At 40.5% G+C, this 25,536-nt stretch overlaps 3 protein-coding genes across 6 annotated transcripts in view; 1 reads left to right on the forward strand and 2 right to left on the reverse strand.

The window, feature by feature from the left end:
* Nucleotides 1-595: 595 nt before the first annotated feature.
* ube2s (ubiquitin-conjugating enzyme E2S) lies at nucleotides 596-5,539 on the reverse strand. The gene is made up of 4 exons (XM_061776854.1): nucleotides 5,337-5,539; nucleotides 3,935-4,082; nucleotides 1,221-1,411; nucleotides 596-1,136 (listed from the first exon to the last, which is right to left on the reverse strand). Exons 1-4 carry the CDS (start codon nucleotides 5,337-5,339, stop codon nucleotides 783-785), a joined length of 696 nt encoding a protein of 231 aa, XP_061632838.1. The 5' UTR covers nucleotides 5,340-5,539; the 3' UTR covers nucleotides 596-782.
* Nucleotides 5,540-8,448: 2,909 nt separating this feature from the next.
* Nucleotides 8,449-14,484, forward strand: josd2 (Josephin domain containing 2). Its single transcript, XM_061775333.1, has 4 exons — nucleotides 8,449-8,885; nucleotides 9,939-10,064; nucleotides 11,807-12,004; nucleotides 13,032-14,484. Exons 1-4 carry the CDS (start codon nucleotides 8,764-8,766, stop codon nucleotides 13,159-13,161), a joined length of 576 nt encoding a protein of 191 aa, XP_061631317.1. The 5' UTR covers nucleotides 8,449-8,763; the 3' UTR covers nucleotides 13,162-14,484.
* A 1,182-nt stretch (nucleotides 14,485-15,666) lies between these two features.
* The window catches only part of ttyh1 (tweety family member 1), a 38,833-nt gene continuing 28,963 nt past the window's right edge, over nucleotides 15,667-25,536 (reverse strand). Inside the window, exons 9-16 of one of the 4 annotated variants that reach the window (XM_061775317.1) lie at nucleotides 24,927-25,002; nucleotides 24,688-24,743; nucleotides 24,125-24,217; nucleotides 23,953-24,045; nucleotides 23,000-23,139; nucleotides 22,065-22,232; nucleotides 19,329-19,407; nucleotides 15,667-17,063 (exon numbers count right to left, since the gene is read on the reverse strand). In XM_061775317.1, coding sequence (XP_061631301.1) covers nucleotides 16,980-17,063; nucleotides 19,329-19,407; nucleotides 22,065-22,232; nucleotides 23,000-23,139; nucleotides 23,953-24,045; nucleotides 24,125-24,217; nucleotides 24,688-24,743; nucleotides 24,927-25,002 — 789 coding nt within the window. In that variant the 3' untranslated portion in view covers nucleotides 15,667-16,979. The remainder of the gene's footprint in view (nucleotides 17,064-19,328; nucleotides 19,408-22,064; nucleotides 22,233-22,999; nucleotides 23,140-23,952; nucleotides 24,046-24,124; nucleotides 24,218-24,687; nucleotides 24,744-24,926; nucleotides 25,003-25,536) is intronic. The other 3 variants (XM_061775321.1, XM_061775320.1, XM_061775319.1) reach the window with 3 other exon arrangements.

The following is a 25,536-nucleotide window of genomic DNA, read 5'->3' on the forward strand; positions in this document are numbered from 1 at the left end:
AATAGGATGTCAAAACTGTCAAGGATCATTTTAGCATCCATTTCAATGTTCATTCAATATCCAGCTTAAGCTCGTACGTGTAGGCCAACAGAGGTCCTAGCAGTGGGAAAGTTACCACTAAGACAGTCATGCTACTTGTGCACTGAATTGTCTTAGTAGTGAGGACAAATGCTAGTACATGGAATTTAAGCTGGATTTCAAGGATACTAAAGCTGTTTGAGCATTTATTTGATATTAAATATTGTTTGAGCATGGTTTGACTTAACAATGATATCGAATAAATGCTCAAACGGTCTTGACATAGCCTGAAGCCATTTGAGCATTTGTTTGATGTCTTTAATTTAATATCCATCTTAAGGTCGTACCGGGTAAGTCAAAAGTGGCACAAGTGCGCCTCGTCCTTCTACTAGCACACGGAATTGTCTTGCTTGTTCAGACAAAGAGTGTACTAGTACATGGACCTTAGAATGGATTATATAAATCATGAATAAATGTTCAAAGGGCATTCTATATTTGGCCAGTGTGAAGATTCTGGTAACGAGTATTTTTTTGTGCGTTCTCTCTTCTTTAAAGGGGAGAAACCCATTATCTGTCATCATTTTAATTCTGTCTTTAATTCTGACAAGTCAAACGCTACAGTACAAAGTGGACAGTCTGGATGGTGGTCAAAAGAGGGAACAACTTAAAAGGAACAAATTGGATATCTGTATTTACACTTTTCCACGCTCACACACACACACACACACGCAATCAAACACACTGAAAATGTTGCATTCAAGGCATTAAAGGCGCCTCAATGCGCGCTTTTTATCTGCTTTCTTTTTAACTGATATGTTATTAATAGAGCTACTACTGCTGCTGCTGGGTCCGTTGGCACCATTCCCGAGAGCGGCGGGCACGGCGCCCGCGCTGGCTCCCACCCTCTTGGCGAGGTCCCCCGCGTGCTTCTTGGGCTGTGGCCCGTCATTTGGGTCCTGCGAGGACCCTGAGGAGCTGCCGGGCCCCGCCATGGCGTGGATCTCTGTGAGCAGGCGGGCACGTGCCTCGTATTCCGTATAGTCCTCCAGGAGCAGGCGCCCCGCCTCCTCGTTAAGAGCCGACTCCGGGTTGGGATGGATGAGGAGACACTTGATTGTCTACGAGAGGGCAGGGACATTTGAGCGAATTAGACAGAGCGCGAGGGGAAGAAGCCTAAGAAAAGACGGGACGTTCAATCTTACGAGCAAGACGTGTCGGAGGCCGAGTTCTGCCTTCCAGTCCCTCTTCAGGACATTGACGCAGATCTCCCCTTTGTGGCCCACGTTAGGGTGGAAAATCTTGGTCAGGAAATACCCTTTGGGTGGAACAGCAGGGAAGTCCTTACCGAGGACCAGGCGCATTCGGAACACGCCGCCGGCAAACGGGGTTCCCTCTGTCAACACATTAACAATTCATCACATGAAGTGGACCACTGCCATTTGTACTCAATAAGCTGAGTCAGCGAGCATCAAACCCTGTTCTATTCAAAACACAGTATTTACAGTCCCACCAGAAAGCATTCACACCCCTTAACGGTTTCAACATTTTGCTGTGTTACAAACTTGATGAGTAGTTTTTTTAATTATTTAAATAATAATTACAAATAAATAAATAAATACAATTTAAATTTAAAAATCAACAATATCCCATAATGACAAAGTAAAAACATTTCCAGACAGTGCAGTGCAAATTTATTGAAAATGTAAACATTTAAACATAATAGGTACATAAGTATTCACACCCTTGGCTTAATATTTTTTGAAGCAACTTTCGCAACAATTAGAGCATCAAGTCTGCTTGGGTATGTCTCTACGAGCTTGGCACACCTGTTTTGGGACATTTTCTCCCATTCTTCACTGTCAATCAGTCTGTTGGATGGGCAGCGTCGCTGGACGCTGACGATTTCTAAGTCTTTCCAGAGATGTTTGACTGGATTCAACTCCGGGCTCTAGCTCAAGGACATTCACAGGCTGTTCCTGAAGCCACTCCTTTGTTATCTTGGCTGTGTGCTTTGGGTCACTGTCGTGTTGGAAGGTGAATTGAGACCCTAGTCTGAGTTCCAGAGAACTCTGGAGCAAGCTCTCTTGAAGAATTTCTCTATTTGGCAGTTGTTATCTTACCCTCTATGCAGACTAGTCGCTCAGTTCCTACAGCAGAAAAAAAGCCCCACAGTGTGATGCTGCCACCACCATGCTTCAAAGTAGGGATGGTGTTAGCCAGGTGATGAGCAGTGCCTCTTCTCCAGATAGGACACTTGCAATTCAGGCCAAAAGGTTCTATTTTGGTTTCATCAGACCAGATAATTTTGTTTCTGCAGGTCTGAGTATCCTTAAGGTGCTTCTTGGCAAACTCCAAGCGGGGTCCCATGTGCCTTTTAGTGAGAAGTGGCTTCCGTCTGGCCACTCTATCATAAAGGCCTGATTGGTGGAGTGCATTAGCAATGGCTGACCTTCTGGATGGTTCTATCTCTGCAAGGGAACACTGGAGCTCAGCCTTAGTCACCATAGGGTTCTTGTTCACCTCTCTGACCAAGGCCCTTCTTCCCCAGTTACTCAGCTTGGTCAGAAGGACAGATCTAGGAAGGGTCCCGGTGGTCCCAAATTTCCGTTTCCTAATAATCGAGACCACTGCTTTTCGGGACCTTCAATGCTGCTGAAATTCTTTTGTATCCTTCCCCAGATTTGTGCCTTGACACAATCCGGTCTCGGAGGTCTGTAGACAATTCCTTAAGACTTCATTGCTTGGTTTCTACTCTCATATGCACTGCCAACTATCAGACCTTATATGGACAGGTGTGTGCTATTCCAAATGATATTCAATCAACTAAATTTACCACAGGTGGACTCCATCCAAGTTGTAGAAGCATCTCAAGGATGATCAGTGGAAATCAGATGCACCCGAGCTTAAGTTTGATTGTCATAGCAAGGGGTGTGAATACTTATGTACCCATTACGTACCACATTAGAGCACCAATGTTTATCATGTTTGTGGTACTTTAGGTCTAATTTAGTGTCTAATATTTGTAAATTACCAAAATTTAGCAATCCATTACTTCATGTGATACCACTCTCTTTGCTTCTTAGTTGTAAGAATGTAATAGGAAGTGTACAGTGTCAAATAGTGCTACTGAACCCAAGCAAAATTTGTTGATAACTTTAAAGGGGGGGACATGAGCGAATCCATCTCATGACATGCCAAAGATGTGTTCTGGAAGTTTTGTTGACTACCTCATTACCACACCAATATGGTGTATGGGGACACACCTACCAGGAATTGGTTCAGTCACAAATCTTCATTTGGTCCAAGTCTGCTGAGATATATTTCCTTGTTGTGAGATTCATATTTATTTATTTATACCGGAGCGCTTCTGAAAATAAAAAAAAGTGTGGACCCTAACCAATAACATGCTCAATAAAATGACCAGAAGGGAAAATGCCATCTCTTAACAATCAACAACTTGAAAAGATATTTGAATACCCTTGATTTAATCCTGTGAAGGATGCAATAAATATCTAGGAAGTCATCAATAGGGTTTTCTCTGTCTATTTTTTTTTTAACCTGTCCTGTTCAGCTGCATGGCCATGCAGAATGGTGGATCTGTATGCCATTTGTGCTTTAACAGTTTTGCTGTTCAACAGGGGAGTTTGAAATACTCCCTCTGGTTATTTTTTAATCATTCCGAATTTATTGAAATTGCAGCCGGACAAAAAAAAGGCTTTTAGGGGACAGACAGAGGGTTTGCTCTGTCTTCAAAACAGTTAGTTGTGCCTGGTGTGGTTAAGTAGTTTCTTTAAAGACAGACAATTACATCATGGGGAGAGAAGTGAGTATAAATGAATACACATGGCAATATTGAATAAGCTACTGTTATGCTCTATTTGAAACATCACTACTACCAGTATAAAAGGTTTCTTACCAGGCCCTTCAATGGCTGTGTGCAGTTCCGTTATGTCTTCATCGCTGGGGTAGATCTTGATGCCCTCCGGTGGATCCGCGGCTAAAGCTGAAACTTCTTTGTACACCAAGCGAAGAACATGAGGGGGCAAATTCTCCACATTGGAGTTCTGTTGGAAGACAGGGAAGTTAACAGAGTCACAACACCTGAGAGTAGTAGTAATGTGTTGCCCCACTATATAGCAGTTTACCATTCATGGCCTCGCTATGGCACATATTTTTAAGCGATCCTTTTTTATGAGTTTTCAGGAGTATACTTATGTACTGTAATGCCCTCCTATGTGAGAAAGGGGAGCCACAGTCACCGATACACTTTTCAGCCGTTTATTGAACGCTGCGGGAACAGTAAAACACAGCGAGCACAGAACACACTCAATTAACTGATTAATCAATTATCTAATTAACTATCTTGATAATCGATTAATCGTTTAGAGACCTTGTTTGACTAAATTGACCAAATCCTTGGAATTTCAGCATTTAAACAGTAAATATTCCCAGCTTTCTAGAGTCCTCCATGAAAGTAGACTGATTAACTTTGTGTTTAATTAAAATAATACATTTGCAAACATCTGCTTTTACTTTGAGAAAGGAAGATCAACATTTCTCCCTAGTTTATGACATTACAGACCAAACCAGTAACTGAATCATTATCAATTTAATTATTTTTTATTTATAATTTGTGCATTTTCTGCACTGTCAATTTGAAATGTTATTTTTTAATAATAGGATGACATTTTAAAATGTTTTTTTTAAATCAGTTTCATCAAAAAACAATCAACAATTCATCAAAAATAGTAGTTGCAGCTCTAAAGTCTCACTCAATAATTGGACATTATGAATTGTTTGAAAGGTTGTCACAATTTACCCACATTTTGTCCCTGCAGAATTTTAAAAAATACAACAAAACAAAAAAAAGACAGTACATCGTGACAATTACAACCCTTTTATCTTAGAACTTTCTCTGGAACCAAAATGCCGTATTTGACTGTCACGGACGATTAAAATAACCATCAAGATCAATCTCTTCTAGTAGGGGTTAATAATACACGAAGCTGTCGTAGTTTATAGACATAATAAAGCCAAGATAAACGTTTGAACGAGCGTAGTAACATCAGACTGGGTTTTAAAATTGACGTCACATTAGCTACGCTAGCCCAAATAAAACGCGTATCACACTTGAAGTGAGATATTTATTCTTACCGATACACAAACCAAACAAACAAACAAACAAAAACTCGTCAGGACATTTAAATGACGCCATTACTCGTGTTAATATGACTAAATCGGAGTGAGAAAGCTCGACGCAGGCAAGCTAATGGCTAACTGTAGCTAGCCGTACAAGCAAGCCCTGACGTCCCTCTTACCATCTTCAAAACGAGTTCTTCAAAGGCAACGGATTGTGGATTACGTGATGGGGCCTTTCCGTTTATGGGTGATGAAAAAAATATTTGATGGAAACTTCTCAGGTTCTCACTAGCTGCTGTTCTTTTCTTCTTCTTTCGTTGACACAGGAACAAAAATACGTTGCTCGGTTAACCTGACACTATGGGCCAATCGGATTGGGTCATCGAGTTGCGTTATTTGAATTTCACCAATCGCAACGAGGCTGTCCTTTACGTCATCAAGAGGAGCCCAACCATCCGCTTGGAGGTGGCTGATAGTTGTCGGTCATTGGCCCGTTTAAAAGACGCAAATCCACGAAAAATCACGGAAAAAGAAATTAGGAAAATGACAAAAGTAATAAATAAAAAAGATTAATAAAGTAAACAAAAAAACTAAAATAGAAACTAATGTACAAAGAATCACATATAAATGGAAATAATGCAATAGAGAAAATAAAACATTTAAACACATTTAAAAAGGGGGGTGAAATGAGATCTTCACCATCCATCTGTCTTCCACACCACCATCCTCACTAGGATCACGTGTGCTGGAACCTAGCCCAGCTGACTTTGGTCTATGTGTTGCTCATAGGTGTCTACCAGTGTGTACAAGTCGCCCACAGATGTCTACCAGTCCATCAAAGAGCGGCCGACAGGTGTCAACGGGTCAGTCTACGAGCCGCCCATGACTATTGTACAAGTCTGACTATGAGTTGCCCACAGTTGTATACAGTATGAGTCTGTCTACAAGTCGCCCACGGGAGTCTATGAGTGTCTACAAGTTTCCCACTGGTGTCTTCGAGTCTGTCTTCAATTCTGTACTGTATAGGAGTTGCCCTCAGGTGTCTACAAGCCACCCATGGGTGTCCACAAGTGTCTACCACTCGCCCACGAGTGTTTATGAGTGTCTACGAGTCGCCGCGGATGTCTACGAGTCTTGTGTACGACTTTCCCACCAATGTCTGTGTCTGAAGGCCTTTTCACACCGCAACAGTCACGTGCAGTGCACCGTCGACAAACCTTGTGTATGTGTGTGCTGCGAGGGCGCGACGACTGAACGCCTTGTCGTGTCACGGCACAAAACACAAGCTGGGCATTTGTAGTCTCGGCGCCGCACCTCCAATTGAGTCATGTTCAACTCGGGAGCGACGTCAGACTGCGCATCGAAAAGGCGAGGGGTTGGCGGAGTGATTTCAGAGTGCCAGCAGCAAGAACAACCTGTGGGAAAAGCATCCATGCTACTTCCTGGTAGGCTGCTAAGCAACCACTTCCAAATATGGGCAAGCTTGCACTGGGGCGCCATCATCCCTGCGCCCTGCCACGCAGCGAGCGCCAACGAAACCACGGTTGTCTCGGAGTCTGTCTAGGAGCTGCCCACGTGCGTCTACGATATTCATGTAGCAGTGAAAGCCAATACAACTGTTTAAATAACAATGTATATATTTTCTAAAGAAAATGGTTTTTAATCCATCTTTTCTAGTGTATTTTTTTTCCAAGTTCGCCATGGCTATTTTATCACAATTGCTCAATATAATTTAATGACACCTAGTCTTTGTAATCCACTTTAAATGCTCAGTAATTTAGGAAACCTTCTACCTGAATAAATCCATGCTTTTTAGCCCACGTGAGATTATCTCAGTGTAATATACTCATACTCTAATATAACTCATGCAGCTGTTTATTGAAGCATGTATTTATTTCGTTACTTATTTCATAACCGTATTTAATAATTTGAAGAATTCCAACAGCGCCGCTTCAAACTCTACATTTTCTCCCTCTGTCTGTACGTGCATTATGCGTTAAAATGAATAGGTGTTTTGTTCATCTCAAAATCAGAATTATGACAGATTGGGAGAATATACTGGGTGTTAATTGAGATTCTGTGGCTTGTATACTTCCACAAGGCAGTTAAGTTTATATATCTATATATATATATATATATATATATATATATATATATATATATATATATATCAAAAGTATTGATATTTGAAGTTGGGAATTTATTTTATAGAATGTGAACAGAACTATGAATTTAAAACGTAGGGTACAAAGTTGTGAATTTGGGCATACCGTTACACCTCCAGCGATTATACTTTTTGTGGTTTGGGAATTTGTGACCGTTATAACCAACATTTTTGAACATTTATTTACTCGTTCCTGCATTTCTACTCATTCACATTCCAGTCCAGTAGGTGGTGGTAATGTACGTGAACGCCTGATTGCAAACCGACGTAGAAGAAGAAAAAGAAGACAACCAAGAATGAGGACCAGAGGGCGCTCCTACACAGTTTCAAAATCTAATAAACGCGCGTCTCTGCAAAATGGATGGAAGATTAGTTAAAATTTATTCACTTCATGTTTTTTTCAGACCAAATACCGATTCAACTCATGAATGTAGGATAAAATAAAAATAATAATAATAATAAAATTCAAAAAAATAAAAAGTAAAGTAGATTATGTTTTTTTTTTTTTTTTTAGGGCCAATACCAATTATTAGTAGTCATGGAGGCCGATAACCAATATTTGGAGCCAATACTCATTAGCTGTAAAAGAAAAAATATTGGTGTCAAAATTTTGAATAATACAAACTCCAACAATTCGTTTAAATGCATTTAAGCTTATGTTTATTAAACAGTTTTTGGGGTTTGCAAAATGTTATTTTTTTTTTTTAAATCTTGGACAATATGCATCTTTCTTTTAAAAGTCTAACACGATTGCAGGGAGCTCCTCCTTTTTTACAGTAGATTACAGAGGATGTACTCGTCAATTATTAACAAAACCCGTTTTGATAACTTGGCACAATGGGGAAAAAAGAGCTGAAATATGTAACAAAGTACAGCTATCTGCTGTTTAATGCAGTAAAAGTAAAAGTTGTCAAAAAAGTAAATACTCAAGTTAACTACAGATACCAGAAAAAAAATCGAATCTATTTACTTTCTACCAATCCCATAAATGTATGGAAATGAAGTCTGTATAAATAAATGAATTTGCTTAATTATTATTATTATTTTAAGTGTATAAGTAATTTACTATACAACCATGTAAAATTGTTGTTGTTGTTTTGAATGGTTTGAAATCCTCGTGAGCGCCACCAACAACAAGAAGAGGGCACTTCCGGGTTGAGGATGTAGCTGTCATTCCCGTATAACACTCACTACCTTCTTGTTTTTGGCTGTGAATCGCTTGGTCAGCGGCTTTATTTTATTCGCTCGCAAAAACACTGCACGCGCGTTGGAGAAACACGCCAAACATTTCACTCAGTGTTTTCATTTTTTTAATAGTTGTTTGCTTGGCGTGCGCCGTAGTAGCAATGTTAGCTAGCTAGCTTTGTGCTGCTGATGTTGTATGTCACTCGGCTGCCGTAAAGGTTTGCTATTATTATTATTATTATTATTTTATTCTTGTCATGAGTGAAGGGGAAGTGTTCCACGAGAAGCAGCGTCTGGAGCTGTGCGCCATCCATGCGCTCAACAACGTGCTCCAGGAGCGGGTGTTCACCAAGGAGACGGCCGACGACATCTGCAAACGGTATGACTACAAATTATTATAGATACAGCACAGCCCTAAAAAAAAACCCAAAAACAAAAAAACGCCACATTGACATTGTTTTTGTTTCGTCTTTTTCGCAAAGAATAATTAGTAGAGAGAAATTACTAGGGATGGACCGATGTTTTTTTTCCAAGAACCAATTCAGATTATTAGTAGTCATGGACCCCGGTAACTGATATCTCGAGCTGGAACCACTTATTCATGTTTCTATTACTTCTTATGGGAAAATTGTGTTCAATATATGAACTTTTCAATTTACAAACCCCAATCAATTAAGTTTTTAAATTGGGGGTTCCACTGTAGTAACATTACAGAGAAAACAAATCTACATTTTAGAAATTGCAGTCATAACATGTTGTCCAAAAAGTTGTAAATTATTTGAGACGAAAGGTAAATATTTTTTTTTTAAATATTTGTCATAATCATAACTTTTGTCTTGAAAATTAACAACTTTTTATCTTGAAAAAATACAAATTTATTCCCAAACTCTAATCTTGTAGTGTGATTATTATTTTTTGAAATTATTATTTTCCCCTGTTCTAATATGCTTTCATATGTTAGAGTACTTTTGGATTGTAGTCAACAAGTCGGGCATCAAAATATAATTTAAATATGTAGCACTCACTTTGTATGAAATAAATTATGCTGTTGTTACCCTGTAAAACTCTCTAAAAATGTTAAAAAAAAATTCTCAATGACACACTCCGAGACTCACGCGGAAACAACACAAAAGTCATGAGGTGGCTAATAATCAAGCTTCCAGTTTAAAGAAAAAAAAACAAAAACCACCAGTCACTTTAAGGATGTTGGCACGCAGGCAAAGTGACCGTCAGACGCATCATTGTCCATATGCGTTGTTTACTGTCTTGACCATGGAATTTCTGTGGTCACATAAATACATCTCATGGCAATGAATCAGTCATAGCGCTTGTGTGGCCACATCCTGGAGTGAATCTTCGGGGGTGGAAATTCACATTCCGCATGTCTGAATCAGAACTGTGAATTAAAAAAACATTATTTCTGTGTTTGTAGGCTGGCTCCACAGTGTGTGGTCAACCCCCATCGCTCTGTGTTAGGCACTGGCAACTATGACGTTAACGTCATCATGGCTGCCCTACAGAGCAGGGAGCTGGCAGCCGTGTGGTGGGACAAACGCAGGTGGGTCACAAGAACAAGAACGAGCAAAGAGTGTGATGGGACACTGCAGATTTCCATTCAGATTTTCAAAGTTACCCAAAGGAAATTATACAAAGCATATAACTACTGTAGTTTTCAGGAGTGGCGGTGTAGTTTTGCTACAATTTAAAATTTGAATTGAAAATGTAACGGCCAGTCAAAAAGGCTTTCAAAACAAAAATCTGAGTTTGAAGCGACAACCAGTTGGCTGCCGTCAATCCACACCAGTACAATAAAGTATATACAGTGGTGTGAAAAAGTATTGGCCACCTTCTCAAATTCTTATATTTTTGCATTGATTACCCACTTTGTTTAAGATCATCAAACTAATGTAAATATCAGACAAATATAACCCATGTGAACTTAAAATGGCGGCATGGTGTAAGACTGGTTAGCACATCTGCCTCACAGTGCTCAGGACCGGGGTTCAAATCCCGGCCCCGCCTGTGTGGAGTTTGCATGTTCTCCCCGTGCCTGCGTGGGTTTTCTCCCACATCCCCAAAACATGCTTGCTAGGTTGACTGAAGACTCTACATTGTCCGTAGGTGTGAATGTGAGTGCGAATGGTTGTTTGTTTCTATGTGCCCTGCAATTGGCTGGTGACCAGTTCAGGGTGTACCCTGCCCCTTGCCCGAAGATAGCTAGGATAGGCTCCAGCACTCCCGCGACCCTAGTGGGAATAAGCGGTACAGGAAATGGATGGATGGATGAACTTAAAATGGTGATTTAATTTATTAAGCTACCTGGCCCTGTGTGAAAAAGTAATGGCCCCCTAAACTTAATTGGTTGGGCCATCCTCAGCAGCAACAACTGAAATCAAGCTTTTCTCTGGCAATGAGTCTTTCACATCTCTGTGGAGCTATTTTGGCTAGGGTTTACACGATCAGGATTTTTGGGGCCGATCACCAATCAGGGAGTTTAAAAAAGCGATAACCGATCACAGATCCGATCACAAGATGGAGGAATGTGTCTATTTAAATGTCTTTTGCGGTCATTGATCGGATCGGCGAATTATGACATTAAAGCCGATCAGCTGATCAGCATAAAATGCTAAATATCGGCCGATACCGATCAGCCCGATAAAATCGGTGTAAAGTTTAATTTTTGTCCACTCTTCCTTGCAGAATTATTTGAATTCAACATAAAATGGAGGGTTTTCGAGCATGAACGGCCTTTTTACGGTCATGCCACTGCATTTTAATCGGATTCTAGATGTAAATACCATGAAATAAAAGCTGGAATTGACCTTGCCGTTCCAGTACTTTTGAAGGGGACTGTATATTTATAGTTTCACATGTACCTGTGGCTAAAAAGCAAGGCATGTAGAGTTTCTGTCGCCTAAATGTAAAATGCACGAGAGGTATCACAACAAAAATCAGGTGGCCACGTTCCCGATGTCACTCACTAGGGCACGCCCCTTAAATGCACACATCCAACACTACAGTTGCTGTTGTCGTGACATGGCTCGTTCCAGTGCACTGTAATTATACTTTATAAAACCAGTTTATTGCTTTACATTCTCTTATTGTTTTATGCAATACAGTACTATTTTTCTTCATTAAAGTCATGTCACAACATCATTGTGGTGGTTCTGAGGGGTCTGTCTATAATCAGATTTCCACAATATGGAAGACATTTCTGCAGCAGTCCAATACGTGCCACAAAAACCAAAATATCCCACCACTATAATCTAAAGGTAATTGTCACGTTTCCTTCTCCTACAGGACGGTCGCGAGCCTTTGCATCTCCAAGGTGCAGGGCTTCATCCTCAACGTCCCTTCATGCGTGTCGCTCGGAATCCTGTCCCTGCCGCTGCCGCGGCGGCGCCACTGGCTCGCCGTCCGACAAGTCAACGGGCAGTATTACAACCTGGACTCGAAGCTCAAGAGTCCCGTGTGTATCGGAGGGGAGGCGGAACTACAGTAAGGGAGAGGGACTTTTGCTCACAGGTGGACGTCCTAGCAGTGGCTGGTTGTGCATTTGGTACCTGGGCCTTCAGTGGGGAGTTGCCCGACTTAATCCACCTGTTAATAGTATACTATTACGTCGCAGTTATAGAAACTATCAATACTATACAAAAACGCAACATAACAGCATGCAACTGTGCCACGTAGTGTACATCACCAGTGTGTGCAGATTGCTTCAGACCTGTTTTGCTTGTCTTTTGTCTGAGTTGGCTGTAACATGTTTTGCTCTGACCATCAAAATTTTAGTCTTGACTTTTCAAAACTGGAAACTTTCCATTGGGGTTAATGGGAATTTATGAGAATGTACAAAATTGAAGGTTGTCTCTAAAAAGGGAATTTAAATTTAGCATAATCCTGACGAGAAGTACAACAATGAATCGATTCATGGGCAACTAATCCATTATCACGTTAATTGACAACTATTTTGATTATCGATTAATCATTTAGAGACATCGTTTAACTGAATTGTCCAAATCTTCGGATTTCTGTAGTCCTCCATGAAAGCAGACTGATTATCTTTGTGTAGAATCAAAAGAAAACATTTGCAAACATCTGCTTTTACATTGGAAACCAACGTTCGTTTGCCAAATTTCTGAGAAGTTACAAACCACACCATATACTTGAATCATAATCAGTTTGCTTGTGCATTTTCTGGATTGTCAATTTGAAATAGTGTCCTGTTTTTGAATGTTTTAATCCGATTAATACAAAAAATAATTGACTGATTAATCGATTTATTAAAATACTCGTTAGTTGCAGCCCTATTTGAATGTAATACCTTTCAATTAAATTACCCTCAATTCCGAGTTTATTCTCATAGAAAGCTTCCAATTTGATTGGTTACAGACGTAGTCCAATTGCTGTGACATTGGCCAGCACTCCTGATTGTGAAGGCCCTTGCGAGATTAGATTTACACGGCAACACATAAAGGCAGAAATCTGATTGGACGAAAAATGTAACATCCTTTGTGGTGTCTCCCAGGAGGTTTCTGAGCGAGCAGCTCTCTCAGGACGTGGCTGAGATGCTCCTGGTGGTGCGGCGGGAGGTGGAGGAGGACGGCTCCTGGCTGAACCCCGACCCCGCCGGTGACGGGGCCAACAGTACGGTGTGAGAGCAAAACTAAGGACTTTTTTTCTTTTTTTAAACACCTCATGGCAGAAAAGTCTTCAGGGAACAAAACATTTAATGACCACACACGAGCCAAAGAGAAGCTTGTACGGAAAGCTGGTTGAATGTATCCATCTTAAGGTCCATGTACTAGTACGGTCTTGGTCCTCACTAGTAAGACAATGTGTCACACTAGTAGACTAGACAAGACTGTGCCTTGCTAGTAATGTTTTTGTCCACTCCTGCTTTCCACTACTGTCTGACATTTCAGCACACTCGTAGGTCAACAAAATTTTACTACTCAGGCAAAACTGCACTAGTTGAGATCCGCATGCTACTAGTGAAGAACTAGATGTTTACTAGTAAAATTTTATAATGCCAATAGTAATATCAAAAGTAGACAGTTGTTAATTAGTGCTCAGTTTTGTCTCACTAGTAGTCGTAAAGTTTTTTTGTCTGCTACTAGACTAGCCACTTTTGGCCTACTAGTATGCAATAAACCTCATACAAACCTTAACAGACCTTAATTACTGTGCTGCACTAGCAACACTTAACAAGTAGAAGGCATGTGGCATGCACTAGTAGCCTCCCTTTCAGCGATATTGAATAAATGGCTTTCCTTTGGTAGCATTTATTTGATAGCCTTAATATTCAGCTCATGGCCCATATACTAGTACACACTGTCCTAACTAGTAGGACAACTTTGGCATACTAGGACAATTACAAGTTGCTAGTGCGCTAGTTGACATCTGCATGATGATAGATGTTAATTAGTAGAGTGATAATGTCAATAGTAGGAAAGCATTGGCATACTAGTCATAGAACTATGTTTCTCGTGAGGCAATACTGTGGACTAGTTGACATCTGTGTGCTACTAACAAACTATTTGTTAAATAGTGTAATAATAGTCTTTAATGGCACTAGTAGCACAGAGTTGTCAACTAGCTCAATTTTTTTGCCTCAGTTGTAACATGTAGTTGTCCTACTAGTATGCCAAAGTTGTCCTTGATAAGGAGGCTACTTGTGTGTGACACATGCCCAATAGTTGGATGTAGTAATATTACTCATGCCGTACAGTTGAGTTTAGCAGTAAGGCTTTATCACACACTAGTAGGCCAAAAGTGGCACTAGTAGTGGATAAAAAAACTAACAAGTAAGACTCAGGCGTCCTACTAGTGTGCTAAAGTGTCTTACTAGTTAGGATGAAGAGTGTACTAGCACATGGACCTCAAGATGGATATCAAGGGCGTCCACTAAATTCTCAACCCGGGTTTCCATCAGCTTGTACACTCGTGACATGACGTGACTATCCGATGATTGTAACTTTTCAGCCGAAGCTAAGCTAACGTGTGAAGCCACTTTGGTCTTATTGGCGTTATGAGCGTTTGAACGATTTCTTGGTACAAAGTGGACGGATGACTGGAATGGGAATAATAATCCTAATAATAACCGATAGCTCGTGTGTGTCTGTTCTGTCTAAATGTGTCAGGCACCTCTGTTAACTTTCTATGCAGCGCAGTTCTACTTGTTAGCACTGTTTTGTTTTGTTGTGTGTGCGTGCGTGTGAAGCTTTTGATTGACATTGTACATTAAAAAGTCGTAAAGAGCGTACTAGTATGTGGACCTGCTCTAACAGCTTGTTATAACTACTTGACTGAAACCAGCAGATGTGCACTTCAAGTCTAGCTTTATTTTGCTCAATAAAGCGGGAGTTCAGAACATGCAGAGATTCTCCCATTACTCATTCACTGCCAGCCTTCCCAGTTAACATGGATAGTTGACTTCTAAAGCCGTCAATGGCAGTGAATGGGTTACCAATGGTTAAAAAATAACTATCGATTAATGTATCATTATTCCCATAGTCAATCAAGGAAATGTATTCTACTCTCAACTGGGTGCAAAATTCTAAACAGGTGTCCGCCCCTCCCCCTCCTCAAAGGACACCCACTTCTATGCCTTTCTGTGACTCTTCCAGTCTCTCTGTATGTCTCTTGCAACCTGCTGATGGCTCTGTAGCGCTCGAAGCTCAGTTGCCAATTCATCCTGTTTGAAGCCCATCAATAGCGAGGTACTGTTGATCAATTATTAGTCGTCGTCTCGGTCCCAGGATGTCAAAATGTGAACAGCATAAAAAAAAGACGTTTAAATTCCATTTCGAATTGAACCGGGAAATGTATTGGGTCATTCAAAAGTTTAGACAAGTTCACCTGTAAAGGTTATAGTGTATTTTAGGTTCACCGTTATACTGCTCTAGCAAAATTGGAGAAAAAAACATTCTGATTCTCTCATTCCATCAAAAATAAAGTAAAAAAATAAATCAAGTCAAATGCCCAACCCTAATGTTTCCTGTTGATATATGCATATCCAATTAGAGTTGTCTGTTGTGCACACTCGTGGCTTATTGACTGGAGACCCAAGTTTATAACGTTGAAATGTATTTATAATAAAATGTTTGTTGTTCTAAACTTGCATTGTCTGAGTTCAATGACTGGCAAAAACAGATTGAGCGTCAGGTTTTTGTAGTTATTTTTTTATTATTATTATTCATATTAGACTCTTGAGTGTAAAAGGATGCCATTCAAAAGGAGCATTGAGAGTACAAACTCAATTGGCGGGGTTAAGATGGTCAGTTAGGAGAGAGGGTGGGAGGATTCAAGGAAATCTCCAACGTACCGTAATCCACACAAAAACATCCTGGAGACCCAATGCTGTGCTATATGGTGGATATGTAAAGTCTACACACCCCTGTTTAAATGTCAGGTTTTTGTGATGGAAAAAAAATTAGACTAAGATAAATCATTTCAAAACTTTTTTGACAATTAATGTGACCTATAATTATAACCAATTGAAAACAAAATTAAATTAGTTCGAGAGGGGAAGTAAAAATGTACAAGTGATAAACATCCCCAGTTATAAGAGGGTGTCTATCATCTCAATTGTTTGTTTTCTCTTCTTGAAAAGATTAAATGTTTTGTTTAATTAATTTTTTAAATTGTACAGTTTCCATTAATGGTGGGAAACATTTTGAAACCATTTATCTGGGCCTCTTTTTTTTTTTTAATATCACAAAAACCTGCCGCTTGAACAGGGGTGTGTCGACTTCATATCCACTGTACATTGGTTTATTGCTATGTACCTACTGTTGCTGCATGGGGTTCTCTGTTCAAACTAGGCTGTCATAGCCCTCAACCATGGTTATTTTCTTTTAAGAGAAATGATTATTATATAGATATAGACTGACATATACAGAATACCATAAGGTAATACACAGAAAATACAGAATTACCACCTATAAAAAGTAATAATAAAAAATATATATCAAGTGAGGGGGGGAACTGCATAACCATTGACAGAAAAAAAATGTGCTTTGTTGCTACGTGCCAGTGCTTTTTCTACAACAATTTCATATTTATATATATATATATATATATATGTATATAAAACAACTTTCAAATAAATGGGTGATACATTGAAGAATACAAAACTACATAACGTAGTCACATTAATACCATTCTCCACTTGCCTCACCACTGTTCACAGTTTACACAGTTTGGACAAACAAAGGGAGAGTTTGGTTTCACATCCTACCAGCGTGTCCACAGTCCTTTTTTACTCCTCCTTTTCTTTTTCTTTTTTATAAGTGCTTTTAATAATCAGAATTGTCAGAACAATAATACTCAGTGGTACCGACGTTATACGCAACACTAAAGCCTTTGTTGTTTTGTTTTAGATTAGTTTCCGTTCATTTTAAAGTGTCCATTCATATGAAAACTAAACATTTGTTTTCTTCTATACATTTTCTAAGAAAAGAAAAAATAGTTATCAACGTGAATACAGGTTCCTCGAATGGGCAGGGTTGGGGTGTGATTGACTTCCCCCGTAACCAGTCAGCATGCTGGGAGAGTACTGCGGAAGAAGAGCACAAATGTGTCATTCAAACATGGAAAAGTCATCTGGATTCAAAGTACTGTACTGTACTGTGCTGTAGTTACACCTGCACAATCTAATGACATCCCATACAAGAGCTGCATCAAACATCTTTACAGAGCTAATAACGTTCAATATTTATTGACATTATTACAGTAGTATTATTTTAATGATTTACTTTTTAGTTTATTAAAAAAACATTTAAGTTGCAGTGGTTTATGAACTGTTGTTTACCAAGAGATCCCACGCAGAGCCAGATTAGGGTGGTCAGGAGTCAAAGATTTTTTGGCAATTAAATTCTTCAATTTACATTTTTATGATTAATAATTCTTTGAAAATGAGCAAGATTGATTCATAAAAACAAAACAATTAATACAAACAATTGTATTTATTACATATTTTTATATTAAATGTAATGTTTTTTTTATATTTTTTTCACCCACTTCTCCATGGTAAATGGAAAACCATTTTTGTGTACAGTGGATATAAACAGAACAGCTGAACAACAAGGTGGAGGGAATTATGAACAGTTTCAAATACCAGTCTCAGTCAGTCAATAGCACAGAAACCTTTAGTCTTTGCTAGAAAGCAAAACATGTCAGGAAAAGCCTCCTAGAAAAGCTGACATTTATTTTGGGGTACAGTCGATGGATTTTAAATGGTGGCAGGTGTGTGCTAACTCCCATTTAGCGTGAGTTTGAATTTGATTGGTTAATTCAGAACACAGCCACACCCCAGTTAAAAGAGGGTGTGCACACTTGTGAATCCACTTCAGTTTTATCCATCCATCCATCCATTTTCTGAGCCGCTTCTCCTCACTAGGGTCGCGGGCGCGCTGGAGCCTATCCCAGCTATCATCGGGCAGAAAGCAGGGTACACCCTGAACTGGTTGCCAGCCAATCGCAGGGCACATACAAACAAACAACCATTTGCACTCACATTCACACCTACGGGCAATTTAGAGTTGTCAATTAACCTACCATGCATGTTTTTGGGGTGTGGGAGGAAACCGGAGTGCCTGGAGAAACCCCACGCAGGCACGGGGAGAACATGCAAACTCCACACAGGCGGGGCCGGGGATTGAACTCCGGTCCTCAGAACTGTGAGGCAGATGCTCTAACCAGTCGTCCACCGTGCCGCCGAAAATGGCAAATGTTTTTCGTAAATATGTCACGAGTACTTATACAGTCTGGGTGACACATTCAACACATAAAAACTCACTTCAACTCCAAATTTGGCAGGTGTGTGATCATTTTGGCTCTAATATTAAGTAAATAACTAACAGAACGCACTGATTATTTCCTTTGATGTGATATTATATTTTTTTTCAACTTTGTACATGAAAAAGAGCTAAAGGCAAGACCCCCACTGCCATTCCAGTCTACTAATGCAGGGATGGGGAACCTACAGCCTGAAAAGCTATAAATTAGAAAATCAATGACATTTGTATGGAGGACCAGTGCCCAAATTAAATTAATAAATACATAAATAAATGATTAAATGTGTCAGCGTTATTTAATTATTTCAGCATGTATTTCATTATTTCATGGTTTAATTTAGTTGCTTCCTGTCCCCAGTGCATCATGAAATCATTTTATCAGTCATTCTCTCCCATCAAACTCGGTGGGTGGGGGGCGGGCACAGGGGGGGGGACTTACAAGTACAATTTATCCAAAAAGTTACTTCAGTAAATGTACCTGAGTAAATATAACACATTACTACCCACCTCTGATTTTAGGTTCATCCTGAAATTTTAACAGAAAATTGAATATCCCTGACTCTTTTGCCAACGCAGCGAACCCCAAAATATTCGCAGTCGGGCATTCACCGTCACATAGTCGGAGATTTTTTTTTTTAACCCATCCTCGGTAATTTGGTGAAAAAAAACACACTTATTTGTTTGTTTTTTTTTGTGGTCAGGACAAAGCAATACAAAAATTGCTTTGCAGCCACCTTGCCAAGGAACTACTGTATGTTGAAGTGAGTTGAGGAGCTTCATTTAGACAAAAGTAGTGCTTTGCTGCCATTTTCCGACATATAAGGGGCGCCAATCACTCGTGGATATTCGCTATCTGCGGCTGGGCTTGGTCCCTATCCCCCACAAATAACGGGGTCCAATTGAGTGTAAGGGTAAAAAAAATAATAATAATAATTAATGATCCGTGATAGAACAGAGGGTCCCCCGTCCTGCACTAGTGATGAGCATGATGATAAAATGGCACACACAAGAACAGAGGAACTCACAGAGGGGGGTGGGGACTGCCTGTCAGTCAAGGGGAGGCTCTCATAGCCAGGGTTGCCATTGGAGGAAACGTTTGGAGTCCTGCGTAGAGAGAGGAGAAAGAGACAAGGGGACGAGGAGGAGAGGAGGGATGGAGGATGAAGAAGACACGTTGAGAAAGACGGCAGACAGTGGCGGTGGTGGAACAGGAGTCGAGGGCAGGTCAAAAAGGGAAGAGGGAGAATCAGTGGTTAGAGCGTTCTCACTTTCATTACGTGTGCATCTCCACTCCTGACTGGAGGTGCGCTAATCTGCATGCACTTAATGCCATAATGTTGCCGTCCTAATCAATGCATTCGCCCCAGAAAGCTTTTTTTTTTTTTTTTTTTTTTTTTTAAAGCACTCCCAAGTACATCCCACTTAGCAGAGGAGTGGACAGATGTGTTGGTGCCACTTAGGTACACCTAAACAAGCCACTGATTTCCAATGTCAATTATAACCTCATAAAATCTTCTGTTTAAATGCAAGATAAAGTAGAATTTGCTGTGAGACAACGCAAGATGTCTGTGGTTGGGGCGGCGCCAGTTGCATAAGGCTGATGATATTCAAATTAATTGAGATGAATCTGCATATACAATCTTGTTCAAAAGTGGGGAGTCACTTCGAATGTTCTTATTTTTCCAAAGAAAATTTCCAGTTGCATGAGATTAAAATGTGGTAAACTGACGGAATTTTCCTTGAAAATAAACAAATAATGTTATTTTAACACATTTTAATTATGTGCAAGCATTGTATATGTTTGAATTAAGTACATTCAAAACAAAGGACTTTTTTCAGTATAATGGGGGAAAAAAAAAAACTTTACTACTACTGTAGTGTGGCTAAACTGGCTTCGTGGAAAGCCGTTTGAGCATTTATTTAATATCAAGGATATCCAGTTTAGGGTACTACCTACATACGAATGGGGCTACTAGTGTGATGAATTGTGTTACTAGTGAGGACAAATAGCGTACTAGTACATGGACCTTAAGCTAGACATCAAGGATATAGATAAAATGCTCAACTGGCTTTATAGTGGGACTACGCTTAAAATAAGATGTAAGAAGTGTGAGTAGTCATGAAGAGAGAAAAAAAAACCCAGGAGTGATCACAGTGAGGAGACAAGTGATGAAGAGTGATGCGGAGGGTGGAAAAGGTTGCGGGCGCTAGGTACCTACACGGGTTTTGCTTGCCAATTCACCACCCCTGAATACCCTTCTCAAAAAAACCAAAAACAAAACAAACAAAAAAAAAACACACACACACACAGCCTCAGTAGGTGGAGATCCGTAATTTCAAGTCGGGGGGGGGGAGAGGGTGGGGAAAAAAAACGGGCCTGCGTGGTCTGTCCTGAAAACACTCGAGACGGACGGACAGATGGACAGACACACGGGCAGACAGACGGACGGACAGACAGACAGGCCTCTGCAGTTGTGTCCGCTCCTCTGTCTACACTTTCGTCCATGTTGACCTGTCTGCGTGTCTGTCTGCGGACGGGCAGCAGCTAGTCGTGCGTGTGAGCCAAACGCTCGCTGACTGCCTCTCGTGTGTCGTATTACGTACTTGGCGCTTATCAAGGCGGAAGGTGGACGTGAGGTGCAGACTGAGCGGACACAACATTAGGTACACCTGAATAATCCAATCGGAGCTGGATGAAAAAAGTCGGGCCTTTAAAAAAAACAAATAACCCTCAAAGCTACAAATGTTTATTATCATTGTAGTTCGCAGTGGTGTAAAACTGCAATCAGTCACGTGAATGGATAGAAAGATAGATCCATATCTACTATTTCTACTACTTTTATTATCACCACCATGACTATTTCTACGACCTCCAATATTAGTTCTACTACTACAATTTCTACTACTTCAACTATTACTTCTCCCATCACTATTACTACTCCTACTATTTCTCATTCTACTACCTCCATTATTATTTTTACTACCACAATTTCTGCTACTTCTACCTCAACTACTATTTCTATTACCACTACAACTATTATCTCCAATACTCTTTCTACTACCACTATGACTACCGCTACTACCTCCAATACTATTTCTGCTACAACAATTTCTACTACTTCTTCCTCAATTATTATTTCTACCACCAGTATTACTACTTCAACTACTATTTCTACTATATCCAATGACATTTACACTACTGCTATTTCTACCACTTTTACCACTACTACTTGTACAATTTTTACTACTACTACAACCACTATCTATATGACTATTACTACTCCTACTGTCAATAAAATAAATAAACAGGTAGGTAGGTAGGTAGTTAGATAGATAGATAGTTAGATAGATAGATAGATAGATAGATAGTTAGATAGATAGATAGATAGATAGATAGATAGATAGATAGATAGATAGATAGATAGATAGATAGATAGATAGATAGATAGATAGATAGATAGATAGATAGATAGATAGATAGATAGATAGATAGATAGATAGATAGATAGATAGATAGATAGATAGATAGATAGATAGATAGATAGATAGGAGTTGTACACCACTACAAACTACATCCAACCTTTGACACAACTCTCTTATTGGATTTCATTAGATTGTGCAGGCGTACCCAATATTCTGTCTGTTTAGTGTACAATATGTGAATGTACATATGATTTGTAAGCTTTCTGGACTCTCCTGCAATATCTGGAAGCTTCTGTCTGTCTGTCTGTCTGCGTGTCCGTGTGTCTGGTGTTACTCACGGGAGGGGCGGCGCACTAGAAAAGGGGGGTGTCCACCCGGCCCCCGGGTAATTATAGAAGGGGGCCATGGCCCCGCGCTGAGACCCCGAGGCCGTCTGTCTACGTGCCTGATGGGAGGTGAAGGGGTCCTCACTCTCGCTGTCCGAGTCCTCGTACTCTTCCGAATCGCTGGCGAAACGGCGCCCATGGAAGAGAAAGACATGGAGATGTGTGAGGATGGATGGCTAACATAGAGAAGGTGGATAAAGATGTAACAGTAAATCAAGTCTTGGCGACTTTGGTTTTGCATGTTTATTATTTCATCTCATTTTATTTTGAGTTGATTTAAACAAGCAAAGAAGCACTCAGTGTGACAGCAGACCAAATAACGACGCCACTGATTGACTACCGTTGACCTGAACTAAAACGAGGACAAAAGATCTACATTAATCCAACCAAAACCTGTGGGTGAGGATGACACATTCACATTCTACGGCAGTAGAGAAGAAGGCTGAAATTGTGTAAAGTAACAGCTCTTCTCATTTGGGGTAACAGTAAAGGGCCTATCTCACTGGCGGAGACGTCGCCGCTACTGCCGAGACTGATGAATCGCGGCGGCCCTGGAGATCTAAATATTGCTTGCGATTTCACCAGCACAATCGCTATTCTTTTCTTTTGCTATCTAACTCTCAAAAGGGGGACCTGATCGCAGTTTTCTGACTTAAAGCGAGATTAAACTTTTTCTCTATAGTGAGCGTCTCCAAAAGGTCTCCGATGAAATCGAACATGTTCAAATTCACTGCGACTCCCTGGCGACCCGGCTAGTCTCCAGGAGATGTCGCGTAGATATCTCCGCATCCAGCGGAGACTCGAGTCGCCATCAAGTCGCCGACTAGTCTTCAGGCCAGTAAGATAGGCCCTTAAGTTGCCGTCTTGTTTTTGTCTTCCTCCCTCACCTGGGGAAGCTCCTCCAGGCACCGGGCAGAGAGCAGAGAATGGCAGTGAAGGCCAGAGCCGAGAGGAACGAGTAAAGAGAGAGATAGAGCAGTCCCTCCATCCCGTCGTAGCACAGGCCTTTCAGTGAGTCCATGTAGTCCTGCAGGACAGACATGTTCAATTCAAATTAGAAAGTACAGCGGTAGATTGCTGTCATTTTGAGTTTGCATCTTACCAGGGGTTGGGAAGTCCTTCTCCGCTGGCCTAAACACTAAAAGAAGCACTGACCTACATTTAAAACCTAAATTATAATATTTGTTCAATTAAATTGTATTCATTGATTCCCAGTGGTCTGTTCTTGTCATTTTGTAGCATTTCTCTTGGCTGCACTGCTTTGACTACGTGTATGTGGATTGGATGTTTTTGTCCAATCGGATTTCAGGCTGTTGCTGCATCAATGTATTCTGCCCGAGGCCTTCACAATCAGTAGTGCTGGCCGATGTAACTTAAATTATATTAGAAATGGGATTGTTTCAAATTTGTCCTCACAGGACAAGAGCGCTGGCCCTCGACATCAGCATTTTTAAGTCCTCTGGGTCCGAGCAAAACTTATAACAGCTAACAACTACGAAGAGCAAACATTACATTTGGTGAAGTCTCATAAATTCCTGTTAATTCCAATGGAAAGTTTTAAAGGTCATAACAAAACTTAAACAAGCAAAATGCATCTGTAATCAACATTTCTGGTGAATATGAGGTATTTTATCTAGATTTTTGTTTTTGTCAAATGACTAGACAAATATTGACTCTGAACTGCTCCAGATGACATACGTGGCACAGCTGTATGCTGTTATATTGCATTTTTTGGATAGTACTGATGATTTCTAGTGGTGGTACTAAGAGGTGGATTGAGCCGGGTAAGTCACCACCGAACGCCCTGTTACCAAATCCATGGCCCGCCACTGCTTCTTACCTTGTTGAGGCCTCGGCAGTTCAGAAGCGCCACCAGCTGATGGAAGTTGCCCTCTGTGCTGTTGAGTATCTGTTGAACATCCCTGAGTGATTTCTGCAGATAGAATGTCACATGCGGGAAAATCAACACAAATATGCGACTGACCGTGTTCTCGAGGATGACTCTAACCCACCTCGGCTTTGGGGAACTGTGTGAGAGCGTTGCGTTCCACACTGGAAAGGTGTGTGTGGATGTTTGACAGCGCCCTCTGTGACTGGGTGAGGAGCTAAAGACAGAGCATGAAGATTTACTGATGAGTGTTGCACTCAAACAGTCCATTATGACATTGATTAGAAACTTTTTAACATTTATTTATTTATTTATTTTAAATCCCCAAGATCCCTGAATAAGCGGGGATAAACCCCCAAAAGGCGTTTTCATAAAAAGAAAAATTGAAAAAAATTCTAATTAAACAGATTTGGGGGGGGAAAATCCACAAATAGGTGAATCCACGAGTATGTGGAGATCTACTGTTCGTGATAAATATGATCTGTAAAAAAAAAAAAAAATAAATAAAAAAAAAAGATCTGCTCTCTGACCCCCTCTAATGCATTAAACAGAGGGCGTGATTTACAAGGTGCCGATCATTTATTGCGCACTCATCGGAGGCACAGCCTCGCAACAAAAAAAAACTTCAAAACTGACAGCATTCTGTGTTACAGTAACACTCCATTACGAATAAGGAGGTCATGGTACCTGCTGGAATGGACTGTTCATCCGTCGGCTGCAGGTCAGGTAATAATCCAGCACATCTGAGCGGTGAACAAAGAGCGAAAACACAAAAGGACGTCATGTGGGATTATCTAGCATCAGCATCTAGCAGACAGAGTTCTGCTGATGTGGGCACAGTAGCATGGCAGAGAGGGTAAACAACAACAACAACCACCACCACCACCACCAGCTCTGTTATGGGTTGCAAGAGGGGCAAAGGGTACCTGAGCTGGTTCCCGTGTTGAAGTTAGTGGAGTTGAGCACGAACATGCTTGGATCGGTGCAGAAGTCGCTGAGGGCCTGACAGGGGAAAAAGAAAGAGGATCAAACAAGGAAGCCGAACGGGCCGCGTTAGCAGACACGCTGACCGAGTGACATACTGCCCGCCTCGCGTATCTAACAGGATGCAGACAGCACGCGGCCACAGATTGACGCAATGCTGCTGTCCTCAATAAATCTGCACGAGCCTCTCATGTCTCTCCATTCGCACGAGCCCATCATATCGTCAATATAGAGCACTGTATGTGAGTGGACTTCTCTACTGGCCTAAAACACTATCAGAAGCACTGACCTACATTTACAAACTAAATTGTAATATTTGTTCCGTGAAAGAGTACTAGTTTACAGCGGACCCCCGCATACTCGTACCGTGGATTTACCTATCAGCGGATTTTTCTTTTTTTGGGGGGGATTTAAAAAAATAAACAATTTCAACTTGGACAAACTTTTTTTTAATTTGTTTTGTTGTGTTTTGTTTATTTCTTTTTTTTAGCGGGGATGTCTGCATTGTACTGGCCCCAGATGGCCAAGGCGAAAACACCAGAATGAGCAGCA

This window comes from Phyllopteryx taeniolatus, chromosome 6 (assembly GCF_024500385.1).
Source record: "Phyllopteryx taeniolatus isolate TA_2022b chromosome 6, UOR_Ptae_1.2, whole genome shotgun sequence".
NCBI lineage: Eukaryota > Metazoa > Chordata > Actinopteri > Syngnathiformes > Syngnathidae > Phyllopteryx > Phyllopteryx taeniolatus.

Coding starts and splice junctions, on each gene's coding strand:
- ube2s (XM_061776854.1), bottom strand. Junction 1,412..3,934: donor CACAGCCATTGAAGGGCCTG/GTAAGAAACCTT, acceptor ATGTGTTGACAG/AGGGAACCCCGTTTGCCGGC. Junction 1,137..1,220: donor GCCTCCGACACGTCTTGCTC/GTAAGATTGAAC, acceptor GCCCTCTCGTAG/ACAATCAAGTGTCTCCTCAT.
- josd2 (XM_061775333.1), top strand. CDS start 8,764: ATGAGTGAAGGGGAAGTGTTCCACGAGAAGCAGCGTCTGGAGCTGTGC. Junction 8,886..9,938: donor GCCGACGACATCTGCAAACG/GTATGACTACAA, acceptor CTGTGTTTGTAG/GCTGGCTCCACAGTGTGTGG. Junction 10,065..11,806: donor GTGTGGTGGGACAAACGCAG/GTGGGTCACAAG, acceptor CTTCTCCTACAG/GACGGTCGCGAGCCTTTGCA.